We start from the raw sequence: 14,199 nt of genomic DNA, 5'->3' as shown, positions 1-14,199 counted from the left end.
AAACCTGCAACTTGACATGTCCGACTTGCCATAGAAATGGCAGGAGATGCTCCTATCCATGGCGTAGCTCGATGACAAGGATGTGGAGGAGGCCACCCGAGGAGTTGACTCGAGAAAAAGTTCGGGACACCCCTCGGAGCCTACAGCCGACCAACCCTGATTTGAGGTCGGGCTTCCTAGAGTAGATTGATACTTATAATAATTTTTTCTTTTTGGACATTGCTCTGTACTCCATTTTGCTAATGAAATACTGCCTTTACAATCTGTATCTTTTGTTATGAGTTCGCATTATTATAACTTTCCTAACTGTTTATATCATTAGAACAAGTCTGCGAACATAATCATAACAAGCCTATGCGAACAGAATTACATGCGAAGATTATTACAAAAGAATGATACATTTGTTATTTACATATAGAAAGATTACAAAAAATATTTACAAGGAAAATGAGTTTGGAATTACTGATAATATGGTCGGAGATGCTCAGCATTCTAAGCTCGGGGCACTTTGGAACCATTCAACCGTTTGAGATGATAAGTCCCCAGTCTTATCACTTCGACGATGTGGTATGGACCTTCTCAGTTTGGTCCTAGAACTCTCTTACTCGATTCTCTAGTGCCGAGAAGAACTTCCTTTAAAACGCGGTCGTCGACCTGGAAGTCTCTTCTCCTGACCTTAAAGTCAAAGAACCTCTTCGCGCGTTGCTGATAGGCCGCTATTCTTAGCTGGGCCTTGCTGTGATGTTCCTCAACTAGGTCTAAACTTGCGCGCATAAGCGCTTCATTGTCTGCTTCACTGTAGAGGTCCCTCTGAAGTGAACCAGTTCTTACCTCCACAAGAATCATCACTTCGCAGCCATATGCTAGCGAAAAGGGAGTTTCTGAGATAGAGGTTCTCAGAGTTGTCCTATAGGCTCACAGAACTTCAGGGAGGTCGTCGGCCCAATTTTCCTTGGCTGCGCCAAGTTTGGCCTTCAAAGTGTGCTTAATTGTTTTGTTGATGGCTTCAACTTGACTATTTGCTTGTGGTCTTGCGACGGAGGTAAACTTTTTATGAATAGCCAACTTGTCGCAGAACTGCTTGAACTTCTCGTTATCGAATTGTTTTCTGTTGTTGGATATACAGGTATGAGGAATTCCGTAGCGGCACACGATGTTCTTAAAGACGAAGTCTTGAGCTTTCTAGTTGTGATCGCGGCTAACGGTTTGGCTTTGACCCATTTGGTGAAGTAATCCACTGCGACCATGACATATTTTACTCCCTTTTTACCAACCGACATGGGGCCAATGAGATCGATCCCCCACATGGAGAACGGCCAGGGGCTGGTCATAGTTATTAGCTGGTGAGAGGGGGCTTGCGGTATGTTCGAGAACCATTGGCATTTGTCAAACTTCTTGACAAAGTTGTATATGTCTTCTTGGATTAGGGGCCAGTAGTACCCTTGACGAACAACTTTGTTGGCGAGAGATCATGCGACAGTGTGATTACCGCAGATCCCTTCATGTATCTCTCTTAGGATGCAATCCGCCTCTTCGCTGTTTATACATCGGAGGAGAGGGGCACTAAACCCTCGCCTATACAGCTGGTCTCCGATGAGGGTAAAATGAGCAGATCTTCTTCGGATGGTCCTTGCATCGACCTTGTCGTTGGGCAATGTCCCATCTTTGAGATACCGAATAATAGGGGTCATCCATGAATCTGACTCTGTTACGTTCATGGCCTGTTCGATCGGGCTGATACTGGGGATCTCGATGAATCAAACAGGAATGCTCTCCGGTGCATCCGAGTCCAATAATGAGGCTATCCTTGCCAAGGCATCTGCCACAGAGTTGCTATCTCTAGGAATCTGTGTGATCGTGAAGTTCTTGAATGTCTCAAGTACGGCCTTAGCTTTCTCTAGATAGTTGATCATATTTTCCTCCTTGGCTTGATACTCCCCCAAAATCTGGTTAACCACTAGCATGGAGTCGCTATGGATACTGACCGTGGTTGCGCCCATTTCCTTGGCCAACGGTAGTCCAGCGAGTAGAGCTTCGTACTCAGCCTCATTATTGGTTACCTTAAAACTGAATCGGAGAATGTCATGAATGTGAGCCCCTTCGGGACTCAATAGGAGAAGACCTGCCCTGGCCATTTTTCTGTTCGATGATCCATCGACGTAGAGGCTCCAGGTCGATAGATTTTGAACAATTTCTAGGATGACTTTGCTTCGCTGTTGTTCCAACTCGTTCATTGGATGATGCGAGAACTCTGATATGAAGTCGGCAACAACCTACCCTTTGATAGTTGCTCTTGGTCTGTACTTTAGATCAAACTGGTTTAATTCCATGGCCCATTTTAGTAATTTACCCGATGCCTCCAGTTTTTGGAGGACTTGCTTGAGTAGGTAATTGGTCATTACATGGATTGTATGGGCGTGGAAGTAAGGTCGCAACTTCATGGAAGTGATCAGCAGGGCATAAGCTAATCGTTCCATTTCTGGATATCGCATCTCGCATCTAACAAACATTTGCTGGCGTAGTATACTGGCCATTAGACCCTGTCCTCTTCCGGAATCAAGGCTGCACTGACCGTGAACTGAGAGACAGATAGATACAGGAGGAGGATCTCTTGCGGGAGAGGTTTGGATAGAAGGGGTGGCTTTCTGAGGTGTTCTTTAATACTCTAGAATGCCTGTTCACACTCGGGAGTCCACTCGAATTTTTTATTAGCCCTTAGAATATTGAAGAATGGCAAGCAGCGATCTGTTGCGCTCAATATGAAGTGACTTAGCGCCGTTATTTGCCCATTAATTTTTGTTCGTCGGGCTTGGATTTTTTCAGGGTTGATCTCAATTCCCTGTTGGTTAACCATGTACCCTAGGAATTTTCCTGAGGATACCCCGAATGAACACTTGAGGGGGTTCAGTTTCATTCGATACTGTTGGACGATGTCGAACATTTTAGGGAGATGCGCTATGTGATCTAAAGCGACATGCAACTTGACCAACATGTCATCTACATAGACCTCCATCATTCTCCTGATCTATTCGGAGAACATTCGGTTAACCAACCGCTGGTAAGTTGCGCCAGCGTTCTTGAGGCCGAAAGGCATAACTCTGTAGCAGTACAGTCCCCGATCTATAACAAAGGATATATGCTCTTCGTTCGATGCGTACATTGGAATTTGATTGTATCCCAAGTACGCGTCCATAAAACTCGCAAGCTCGTGCCCTAAGGTGGCATCCACGAGCTAGTCGATCCTTGGCAGGGGAAAGCTATCTTTTGGACATGCTTTGTTGAGGTCGGTGAAGTCGACATAGGTTCTTCATTTGCCATTGGGCTTCTTCACTAGGACCGGGTTGGCAACCCAAGTCAGATAGAGCGCTTCTTGGATGGATCTACTTCGGAGGAGGTTATTTGCCTCAAGTTTCAAGGCGGCATATCGCTCCAGATCCATCACTCTCATCTTTTAATGAACCGGCTTAGCTTCACTGTCAATGTTCAACGCATGTCAAATAATATCCGGGCTGATCCTGACCATATCCACATGTGACCATGCGAACACATCGATATTCTCCCTGAGGCAGCTGGTCAGTTCGTTGGCAAGCTGGGGGTTGAGATTGTTCCCAATCCTTAACACTCTGTTTAGCTCGCTCTGGTTGACTAGTACTTCAGAAAGGTCCTCAACTAGCCCACTGGAAGGGCATTCCTGAATGCAAGGATCCATATTATCCTCGGCTAGCCTAGGCTATGGCTCGATCCGACTGATCGCCATTACCTGTCATTGAATGCCGCTCGGGATACCTTTCCCTTTGCATGCCATCTGCACTGCCTTCACATAACAGTCGCGAGATGCGTGCTGAGATCCACTGACTTCCCCTATCCCCGTCGGGGTGGGGAACTTCATCTTTAGATGGTATATTGAAGTGACTGCCTTGAAGTTTCTCAGCAGAGGTCGCCCCAGGATTCCATTAAAAGTCGATGGGCAATCCACTACCAAGAACTCCGTTACCTTGGTCACTTCATCAAATTCACCCAGTGTGACTGGGAACGAGATCGTTCCTTTGGGGATCAGGTGGTCCCATGTAAGACTGTATAAAAGGAACGAGTCAGGCTTCAGGTTAGCCTCGTCCAAGTTCATTCTTTTGAAAGTTGAAGCGAACAGGATGTTCACAGTACTTCCGTTATTTACCAATATTCCATGGATGTTATGGTGCCCTATGAGGGGCGTGATCACAAGGGCATCGTCATGGGGATGATGCAATCGAGTTGCATCCTTTTCAGAGAAGGAAATTTCCTCCTCCCTGCGAACCTTTTGTGGTCGTTGCGTTATACTCATCACTCTAATAGGGTCGTGATAGGCTTTGCGAGCATACCTTTCCTGGGCACCTTATGAGTTTCTTGCAAAGTGCGGTCCCCCGAAGATCAAATTGAGGGTGCACACCCCTTTGCGATCATGACGCTTCTTACTCAATTCCCCCTGATTTTTCTCTTGTGAGGGAGCGGAGTTATCAATAAATTCCTTGAAGTGTCCCTGCTTAATGAGGTCTTCGATCGCCTGTTTAAGAGCTCGACACTCATCGGTATGGTGCCCATTATCTCGATGATAGTGACAGTACTTTTTACTGTTCCTGGTCGATGGGGGATTTTTCATGGGCTCAGGTTCTCCGAGCAGGCTAGCCTCTTCTGATTTGTCAAGGATACGGATGCATGCAAAGGCGTATATTGGTTCTTGTCGCGATTGCGATGAGGAGCTGGGGCATAAGACTTTTTGGGCTCATAGCGCGACTTCTTTCCTTTTCGTTGATCGTCAGGAATCCATCTGCGATCAACTCTCCTTCTTTCCTCCCGACCAGGAGCACTACCTGAGGCGCCGCGGTCGTGGTGGTGGAGTGCCGCTACAGAATTTTCAATATAGAGGTACTTCTCTGCAAGGTTGTAAAAGCGGGTGAGGGAAACATCATTCTCAGCCTGTAGCTCTTTCCACAGGTTGGTCTGTAGACAAACTCCTGCAATGATGAGAGTCCGAACAGACTCTTCGGGAGTGTGAGCTACTTTGTTGAGTTCTCTGTGGAATCGGTCTATGTACGATTGGAGGGATTTGTCCCTCTCTTGCCTTATATTGTTGAGATAGCTCAAAGGCATTGAAAACTTTCTGTTCGCTTAGAAGTGTCTCAAGAACGTTGTGCTCATCTGAGGCCACGAATTGATCGATCCTGTCGGGAGTGACCTGAACCATCGTTTGGCATGAGAGGTCAAGGTCATTGCCAGACAACGACACTTTTCCAAATCTGAGACCTGGTGAAGCTTCATCAGGTTGTTGAATTCATATAAATGATCCTGCGGATCAGAATTTCCATCGAACGCCCCCATGTCGGGCATTCTAAATCTCGATGGGAGTGGGGCGGCTAACACCGCTGGAGAAAAAGTAGACGCCGATGCGACCTGCCCTTGTTTGTACTGCTGAGCTTTCAGCTGGTCTAGGGCTCGATGCAACTCTTCGATCTGGGGCATCGGAGCCATCTGGGGATTGCTTTCGCCCACTCACAGTGGCGATTAAGGAAAGTTCGGAGGTTGGACTCCACTTCGCCTCAGTCAACAGTTTCGGTTGCTCTCGACACACGCTGGCTAGAGCCGTGTGATGGCAATGACTGGTGCGGGAAATTTTCATGACCTCCACGGCGGTACGAACCGCCCCGTGGAGTGTGGGAACCTCCCGCATGACTACGATCAGGATTGCTCTGGCGGTGATGAGAATCAACCCGCCCAACACTTTTATGGGGGTTTTCACGTGACTTGGCATGGGATGGCTCAGGTTATACCCTTTCACCGAGTCTCAACGCCACGGGTATCCTACTCGAGACGTGGTCGATGTTCGCCGACCCTTTCGAGCTCTTAGGCTCATTTTTTGCCACTTGCTTACCCTTTCTTCGACGCGCTGCAGTGCTCGCAGCACGGGCTATTGCCCTTTGTCGCGCTTTCGCGCTACCTGCAGGCGTTTTTGGCAGTTGCACCGCCTCATTTGATTTGGGTGGTACACCTTGGTCCAAACGGTCCAATCTTTGCGTGACCGTTTGGAGAGTGTTGTTGAACCTCTCCAGGTAGCTTAGGACAGTAGGGTCAAGTTGTGAACTTGACATGATATCCCCCGTGGTGGTCTGCGGGATCGACGGTATCCTGGAGAGGTGTCCTCCTGCATTTGGGGGATCCCCTCAATACTCTGGTTGGTTCACTTAGGTTCAAATCGGCGAGCCATCTGCTGTTGTGGGACCGATAAGTTAGAGATTCTCCTGATTAAGGATAAACACTAAATCACGGCCCTTCTTCTAGCGCCAAACTGTTGATGCATGATTTTGACACCAACCAAACGCACGTTTGAAATACTGAGCTGACCCATAAGACACACGTGAATGATAAAACGAGAGTAAATGAGAGTGACAAGACAATGTTTTAAAGTGGTTCGGATGCTTAAGGAAGCAAGTCCTACGTCTACTGATGTGTATTAATGATAGCGACCTAGTCGCGGTCAGCGAGTTGACTTTACAAGTGATTTTACAAGAGAGAGAGAGAGAGAGAGAGAGAGAGAGAGAGAGAGAATATGCTATTTCTATGAGAGATTAGCTAATCCCGAAATTGAGAGAGGAAACTCAATTTATAGTGGGATGGATTAAGGTTATGATTACTGAATCTGTGAGTTGGTGGGATTACAAATCTTCTTTTATGTCTCATTGCACACCTTCCAGAGCGATTTACGTGATTTGGTGCAGGCATTGGACACGTGGAAGCTCTCCAAATCTTGGCTGACCTAGCACACGCCCACTACACTGACAGAAGCAGGCTGCTCCTTCGTCACGTGACTTGACTGCGGGTTTCCCAGGTTCTGACTTTTGTATGTTGACTTGGCCTTACGTCAGCCCTGCTTTCTTAAGGCATAACACTATTGTAACACAAATTTTTGACACAAATTCTAAGTCTTTGATTCAATATCATCTAACAAACTTGAGAAGCCCGTTATTTATTTTTTTTGCCACTTTGGTAACGTCTCAACCATTGGATTACAATAAATCAATGGCTGAAAATTTGTATTAAAAATGGAAGTCAATCTTGTAAATTGATATAGCTTGACCCTTCATAATTAAGTCCAATTAGACTTGATTAATTTTGTTTGTTGGATTCTATTGTTAAATGAATTTACATGTATGTAATACAAATCACTGTTGGCATTGATGAACTTGTTTTTCTACAAATTTAAATTGAAACTTTTCTCTTGCTATGCTTTCTTGTAGTGCTTAGCCTTAGCGAAATTTTATGGCTTGACGATGCCATTACTTATTTAGCGTAATGTACTCGAAGAAAAGTTAAAAACATAACAGTTTCATGCGTCTACATATATTTAAAGTTGAACTTTAGTTAGTTGGCAATAACAAAAATTAAAAGAAAATTTTATATAGATTTTAAACGTAATAATTTTGGTTAAATTTTTTCTTCAAATATTAGATGACGGTCACCTCATATAATGATGATGTCAATTCATGTGCGTAGATTATTGTATATATTTAAGTATCACCATTAGTAATATTATTGAAATATATGCAAGAACACTCCTTAATTTATAAATAATACTATTGAAAAACAAGAAAAAAAAAATTTAAAGAACTATATCATACTAACGAAACATTTAGAAGAATCAAACTTTATATATAATATCTGTTTATTTCATTTACTTCGTTGAAGTTACATAAAACTCCAACAGATACGTACTCAAATAAGTAGTTTTATAAAACAACTCTTTATGAAACAAGTACTTGTTTCATCGCGAAACTTATAATAATTAACTATAAAAGTTCTGAAATTAAGCATCTAGCATGACAGATTCTCGCCAGGATTAACACCGAACTTGTTGCAATAATCTCTGTAATATCCGATACGAGCTTTAACCTTATCAGGTTGCTTGCCACCGCATTCAAGACCATTAATTTTCCGAATTGTAGCTCCAAAGCCCTGGTTCATAACCGAGTGAACGTTGTTCATCCAGAACCACAAGGCAGCCTTGAAGGAGACAGCAGGGTCATTGGACACTGTTTCGGGAGCTTTGAGTCCATCGAATCCGAGAGCTTTTCCGCAAGCTCCGTAGTTGTAGTTCCAGGTGAGCTGCATTGGTCCACGGCCGTAGTATTTCTTTCCGGCGACACATGGATACTGTTTGTTTGATTGGTCACAGTAGGCATTTGACTTGTCAATTTCTTCAGTGTAGCATAAGTCTGCAAAATTAATGGAGTAATGAATCAATGGAGGATGAAGTCATATAATTTATTGTCGTTTAGAAAACTCATATAAATCAGCTGGTCTTCGGATCAAATCTTGCTCGCACCAAGTTGGAGGATTTGCTCATGTGATAGTGTCTTTTCATGGAAAAAGGAAGAGACTAGCAACCAATTAAAAGAGAGAAACAAAACTTACGTCCAGTTTCATGAGTAACATGAGCAAAAAAAGCAGCAATCTCACGCTTGGATTCAACAGCGGAGACTGATCCAAATTTAGGAAACGAACTGGCAGCCTTAAGAAATCCATCTCTTGTGTAGAAGCTCTTTCCAGCACAGCTTGCAGCAGCTTGATTCTTTATCCCATCAAAAAATCCAGGTGTAACAATACTAGCTATATTTTGAGACATCACATTTTGGGGAATAATGGCCAAGGCAAATATTCCCAATAGAGCAAATGTGAGTATGTCTTTTCTCATGTTGAGAGCCATTAGTTTTGAGAGAGGTTGTTTGACTGATTAATGAGAAAGAGAGAAGGGGATTTTGATGTGTGAAAATTTAGTGGACAGGGCATAGCTATTTATAGATTGTTGAGGGAGTTTACGGGTCAAAATGGCGTTGGACTTATCAAAGAAAACATTAAAGATTAGGGACGTGTTGTTTTGATGTTGAAGTAGCGCACAGGGGGAGATGTGCTTGGGCGTTGGTTGGGCCACAGGGTCGAGCAGGTGGTGGGCATAGTCAAAGGCAGGTAGTTTTGGTGGCCAACGACAGGGAAAACAGCCAAAAAAATAAAAAAATAAAAAAAATTCAACAAGAAGAAGAAGAAACACTTCCATGAACAATCAATTTCCTTTCAACCAAGCTTCAAATCAAACTCCTATTGAAAGCCAAATTTCAACTGTTGCGTAAGTCATTGGGGGAGTGGTGGGTGACAACCAACTAGTAATCACAACTTGGGGTGCTCGGGGTTTTAGAGAGGGGATGTCGAGGATCGAAAGGTNATAGAGCAAATGTGAGTATGTCTTTTCTCATGTTGAGAGCCATTAGTTTTGAGAGAGGTTGTTTGACTGATTAATGAGAAAGAGAGAAGAGGATTTTGATGTGTGAAAATTTAGTGGACAGGGCATAGCTATTTATAGATTGTTGAGGGAGTTTACGGGTCAAAAATGGCGTTGGACTTGTCAAAGAAAACATTAAAGATTAGGGACGTGTTGTTTTGATGTTGAAGTAGCGCACAGGGGGAGATGTGCTTGGGCGTTGGTTGGGCCACAGGGTCGAGCAGGTGGTGGGCATAGTCAAAGGCAGGTAGTTTTGGTGGCCAACGACAGGGAAAACAGCCAAAAAAATAAAAAAATAAAAAAAATTCAACAAGAAGAAGAAGAAACACTTCCATGAACAATCAATTTCCTTTCAACCAAGCTTCAAATCAAACTCCTATTGAAAGCCAAATTTCAACTGTTGCGTAAGTCATTGGGGGAGTGGTGGGTGACAACCAACTAGTAATCACAACTTGGGGTGCTAGGGGTTTTAGAGAGGGGATGTCGAGGATCGAAAGGTAGTGTCGGGGTAGGTTTTCATCGTTGGAATCGGTTGAAAATCGGCAAGAAGCATGTGATTCCACTGAGTGGCTGATGCGTTGAAATTACAACATGCAATGTGTAGCAAGTGCATTAGTCGCAAAAAGTAATAAAGTGATAAGTAGAGTATCTTTCTCACGAGGATTGCGTGTTAAACACTTATTTTCCTCGTTTTGTATCAAATTGGAACAAACAAAAGATGTTTGGATTTGTGGGAGAAAAATCAAGCTAAATTTAAAACAAGATCCACTACGTAATTTAAAAGCTAATTAATGATAGGGAAATCAATTCAAGAGAAATATCAATTAAAACAAAGCGGTTAGGGTTTTGACTTCACTGGGATTTTATAAATTAATCTACGATTCCTGTCACTTCTACATTCGCATGCAAGGATTATAAATCGGACACCCTAACATGTAAAACATACCTTCTAAGGTTATGTTTCCCTACTTATCTCTATTAAGCTTCTGCACCCAACAAATTGAAGGTTAATAGTTCCAAGTTAGTTGAGCTAAATGAAATCCTAAATTGATTTCATTGGTTCTCAAACCTATCTCTAGCGTTCAGTCAATCAATGACATTTACCCTAAGAGACTAATACATGATTTACTTCTCAGTCTCATCATGCTCAACAAGAACTTTCAATAAAAACAAGAGTAATTACACAATCCATGCAATAGAATGTAAAACCAACATCAATTTATTGATTACACATTTAAATCCCAATTACATCAAAACCCTAACCCAAAAGTGAGTTAGTTCATACTAAAATTAAAGCAAATCAAAATAAAATTTGTAAACAAAGACTTCAACATGATGGAATAACGAAAAGAGAGTAAATTCTTCCCTATTGATGAACCCAAAGGCTTCCAATCTTCAATTTCTCACTTCTTTTTCCAAACAAAGTGGAACCCCTTCTAAAATGACTAAGTCCCCCTTATGTAGTTGATCCGTCAACCCTAAGACTCTCTCAAAACAATTAAAATGCACAGTTTTAATAACTAAAAATTGCAGACTTCGCCATGGCGAAGAATAAACTTTGCCGCGGCATCGAGTTGGCTTCTAATTCACTATCTGACCCGAGAGTTTATCGTAGCAGCGAAGAAAGAACTTCACCGCGGTGAACTTTTCTGAACTATTCTAAAATTACGAAACTACCCTTCGCTTGCTTCCTTACTTGAATCTTCAATCTTTAGTGATCTCCAATAAGAACAAGCTTCATAGTGCTTCGAATCTGCATCTGAACTTCCTCGAATCTTGAGATTCACTTGCTTCTGGGTCCAGAAACTCAATTCTGCTCAGTATATGCTCTAACTGCACGTTTTGGCCTGAAACATAAAATATGTGAAATTAAATTACAATTTAGGCACAAACGAAAGAAGAAGTATCCAAAATCCGGCCAAAAAGCCTAGATAAAACAGTATAATCCTAGGATTATCACATACCCCCAAACTTAAGACATGCTCATCCTTGAGCATCAGGTACAAAATTCGACTAAAGAAAAACAACTAACAAACAGAAAAAGATAACAAAATTGAAAATGAAATGAGAGAATTTAGAATCAAAATCAAACACAAAGAAATGCCTAGAATTTATACAAGTCTAACAAATTGTTGAACCATTATTACTAGAAAATGCTTAACACTCCAAGAAGTTATAAGTTGATTACTATCTTCTATCGACCTCTGAGTAGGTGATCCCCACTTTAGTCCACCTTCCGACTTCCCGGATTATTTTATGCAAAATGCAAAGTTTATCAAATGGTGGTAGACTCCATAAGCCTAAGTACAAACTACTCCCCACTAATGCAGACTACATCACTATGGATCAAAAGGTTTTTACAAGCTTGTAACGTTATGCTCGGTTAATGCTCTAAAGAAAGGATAAGATAAACAAAGTAGAGAGAACTCGGTTTTCTTCATGCAAACACTAGCTACATCATCTCCGCTTTCTTTCTCCACCACCAATCAAAGTGTCAACCATTTTATAACCCTCAAACATGTGCAATTCTTATTTTTTTTATGAATTGAAACTCTTAAATTTTTTATTTTTTTTAAAGCAACATCAATTTATTGAGGTCAATTACCCCTTCTTCTTGCCCTTTTTGCAACCCCCAAACTTATTATTTTGGTTCGTCAAAATCTCACACGACTCTCCAAGCTCTTTTGTGTCTGCATTCGGTTCAAAATTCTCTTAAAGGTTGTGAAACGTGTTCTGGGTGAAAGGTTGGGCATTTTTGGTTGCACCAGAAGATTGGACAGTGATAATCTCATAAGGCTCAAATTGGTGACTAGGGAAAAATTATTCATGGTCGGCTAAAACGCTCAAATTTCGAAAAATTGCCTAAATCATTTCCTCAATAATGTATTCCTAGAATTTCGCCTCAAGCACTTCTCAACCAGGTTCTAGAGTCCACCAACATTATCAAGCTTCACTAACCACATAAAATGTTTCTAAGCATGCCGAAATAATGAAATAGTGATTGAACCACTCAAACAACCTCTAGAAAAGAAAAATTAATCACCAACCTAAACTTGAAGCAATGCTTAATTTCCATAAATAATCTCAAAATCCTATCTTATCATAGACTTATGCAATTCATCATTGGCAACAACAATACAAACATAAAACAAACTAAACCCAAAACAAAATTTCAAATTTCCTACCCCTAAACTTAAAATGACATTGTCCCCAATGTCACATCATGAATATCCAGGAATAGAAAAACAAATTTAAAGGGTACGAGATATTTCCTTGATTAATCCTTGAAGGTTGATTTGTTCAACATCATGCACACCCATTCCTTGGCTTCCTCTCACATCATAATCTTAAAACAAATGAAATTCTATGGTGCCCACTGTGTTAGAAATTTCCACTGAATAATATGAAAAAATTACAACCTTCTCCCCCTTACAAACTAAACTAGAAAATTCAAACAATAATATCAATCTAACAAAGGAAAATTGGTTCCAAGTACAAAAAAAAAAAAAAAAAAAAAAAAAAAAAAAAAGAAAATAAAATACAAAACAAGTGTTCAGGCTTCATTTGTCGTCTTCCTCTTCATCTTCGAGTCATCATCTTCTTCCATGGCATCATCTTCTCCTTCTCTTGCTAATCTTGCCATTGGAAGTTTCAAACATCAATGCCAGATTGGTGAGCAGTTGTGTTGCATCTCGTACAACATTCGGTCTGCCCTGCCATCCAATCTTGACATCGTTCCATCTTGTTCACCTTTTCCAAAATTTGTTGCAACAGCTCCCTTTCGTGGATCTTGAAGTGATGTTGAGGCGGTTGTTGTGGTTGTTGGTCTTTTCGAACCAGAGCTGGTTCCTTCACTGGAAGGAGCTTTAGGCTTGTATATAGTTTTGATCGAGGGTGGGGCAGGATGAAGAAGTGGTTTATCATGTGCCTTCTTGACTCCCCTCGAGTGCAAAACTCAATGATGAATGTGGGAAGGCAAAGCTCCCTCACCCTGGTTTGGTGCATGTTGTATACTCTCCATTATGATGTTCCCCACATCCATTTTCTTTCTGTGGCAATGGCACAAAGTAAAATGCTCGCTCAAAAACCACTGTACTGTAGGCATTTCTGGAACCATTCTGCACAGACAAAGTACTACCAAAGTCTAGCCATGGGATACATTAGTCCCTTGATGCTTCTCCTTCCATTCTTCAAAATTTCCAAAATGTCCCAGTTTTGCAATAACCTTAAGAATCTCTCCTAGTTAATCTCCTTCTTTTTGAATTCTACAACTCATCATAGTCAATTGGATCAATCCTGTAGAAATCATTGATAATCTTGCACTAATTTGCACTTTAATACCCCTCACTCTACATGCCCAGGCTCACACTCAGGGAAGTTGGCATAAAATTCTCTACATTGGCTCTAGGGCTAAGTGCTCGTTTCACGCAAAAGATATCCCAACCTCTCCCTTGGATCCAATCTTCTCTATGTACTGTGGTCAATCCTCTCTCGGTAATAAAACCTTTGTCTTTTCTTTTAATTGCTCTCTTAATACTGCCTAGCCTTCTCATTCACAATCTATTGTCACCTATTTTCCTTTACCGTTGATAACCGTTTTGAGCGGCATTTTGGCTTTCAAATGATCACCCAAATCTACCCCCAAACTTAGTGATTCAACTCGAAAATTCAACACTAAAGCACACTCACAACCCACAATCAATTCCTCAATTCACCTTAAGGTTTCAAACTTACACTTACCCCCAAAATTTCTAATCTTCCAAATGCACTTAAACAACTTCAATATCAAAAACCCAATTCCTCAACACAAAACAAATCAAAATCAACATTCCCAATCAAAATTACTCCACAATTCGCATCAAAATCCACAACTTAAGAGATTCATCAATTTCTCA

General features: G+C 41.7%; 1 protein-coding gene across 2 annotated transcripts; it reads right to left on the bottom strand.

Annotated features, from left to right (window-relative positions):
- Positions 1–7,750: 7,750 nt before the first annotated feature.
- Positions 7,751–9,336, bottom strand: LOC116125908 (chitinase 4-like). 2 transcript variants are annotated; one of them, XM_031411621.1, is made up of 3 exons: positions 9,267–9,336; positions 8,443–8,710; positions 7,751–8,243 (listed from the first exon to the last, which is right to left on the bottom strand). In XM_031411621.1, the coding sequence occupies exons 1-3, from the start codon at positions 9,288–9,290 to the stop codon at positions 7,843–7,845; spliced, it is 693 nt and encodes a 230-aa protein (XP_031267481.1). In that variant the 5' UTR covers positions 9,291–9,336; the 3' UTR covers positions 7,751–7,842. The 2 variants fall into 2 exon arrangements, with proteins under 2 accessions (XP_031267481.1, XP_031267482.1); XM_031411622.1 differs by lacking the exon at positions 9,267–9,336 and having other exon boundaries at positions 8,443–8,781.
- Positions 9,337–14,199: the final 4,863 nt, after the last annotated feature.

Source organism: Pistacia vera, unplaced genomic scaffold, assembly GCF_008641045.1.
Source record: "Pistacia vera cultivar Batoury unplaced genomic scaffold, PisVer_v2 Contig173, whole genome shotgun sequence".
NCBI classification, from domain to species: domain Eukaryota; kingdom Viridiplantae; phylum Streptophyta; class Magnoliopsida; order Sapindales; family Anacardiaceae; genus Pistacia; species Pistacia vera.
The sequence above is the reverse complement of the archived record's forward strand: the minus strand, read 5'-3'. Positions and strand labels throughout refer to the sequence as shown.

Coding starts and splice junctions, on each gene's coding strand:
- LOC116125908 (XM_031411621.1), bottom strand. CDS start 9,290: ATGGCTCTCAACATGAGAAAAGAC. Junction 8,711..9,266: donor CTCTCAACATGAGAAAAGAC/ATACTCACATTT, acceptor ATGAGAAAAGAC/ATACTCACATTTGCTCTATT. Junction 8,244..8,442: donor TGTTACTCATGAAACTGGAC/GTAAGTTTTGTT, acceptor TTAATTTTGCAG/ACTTATGCTACACTGAAGAA.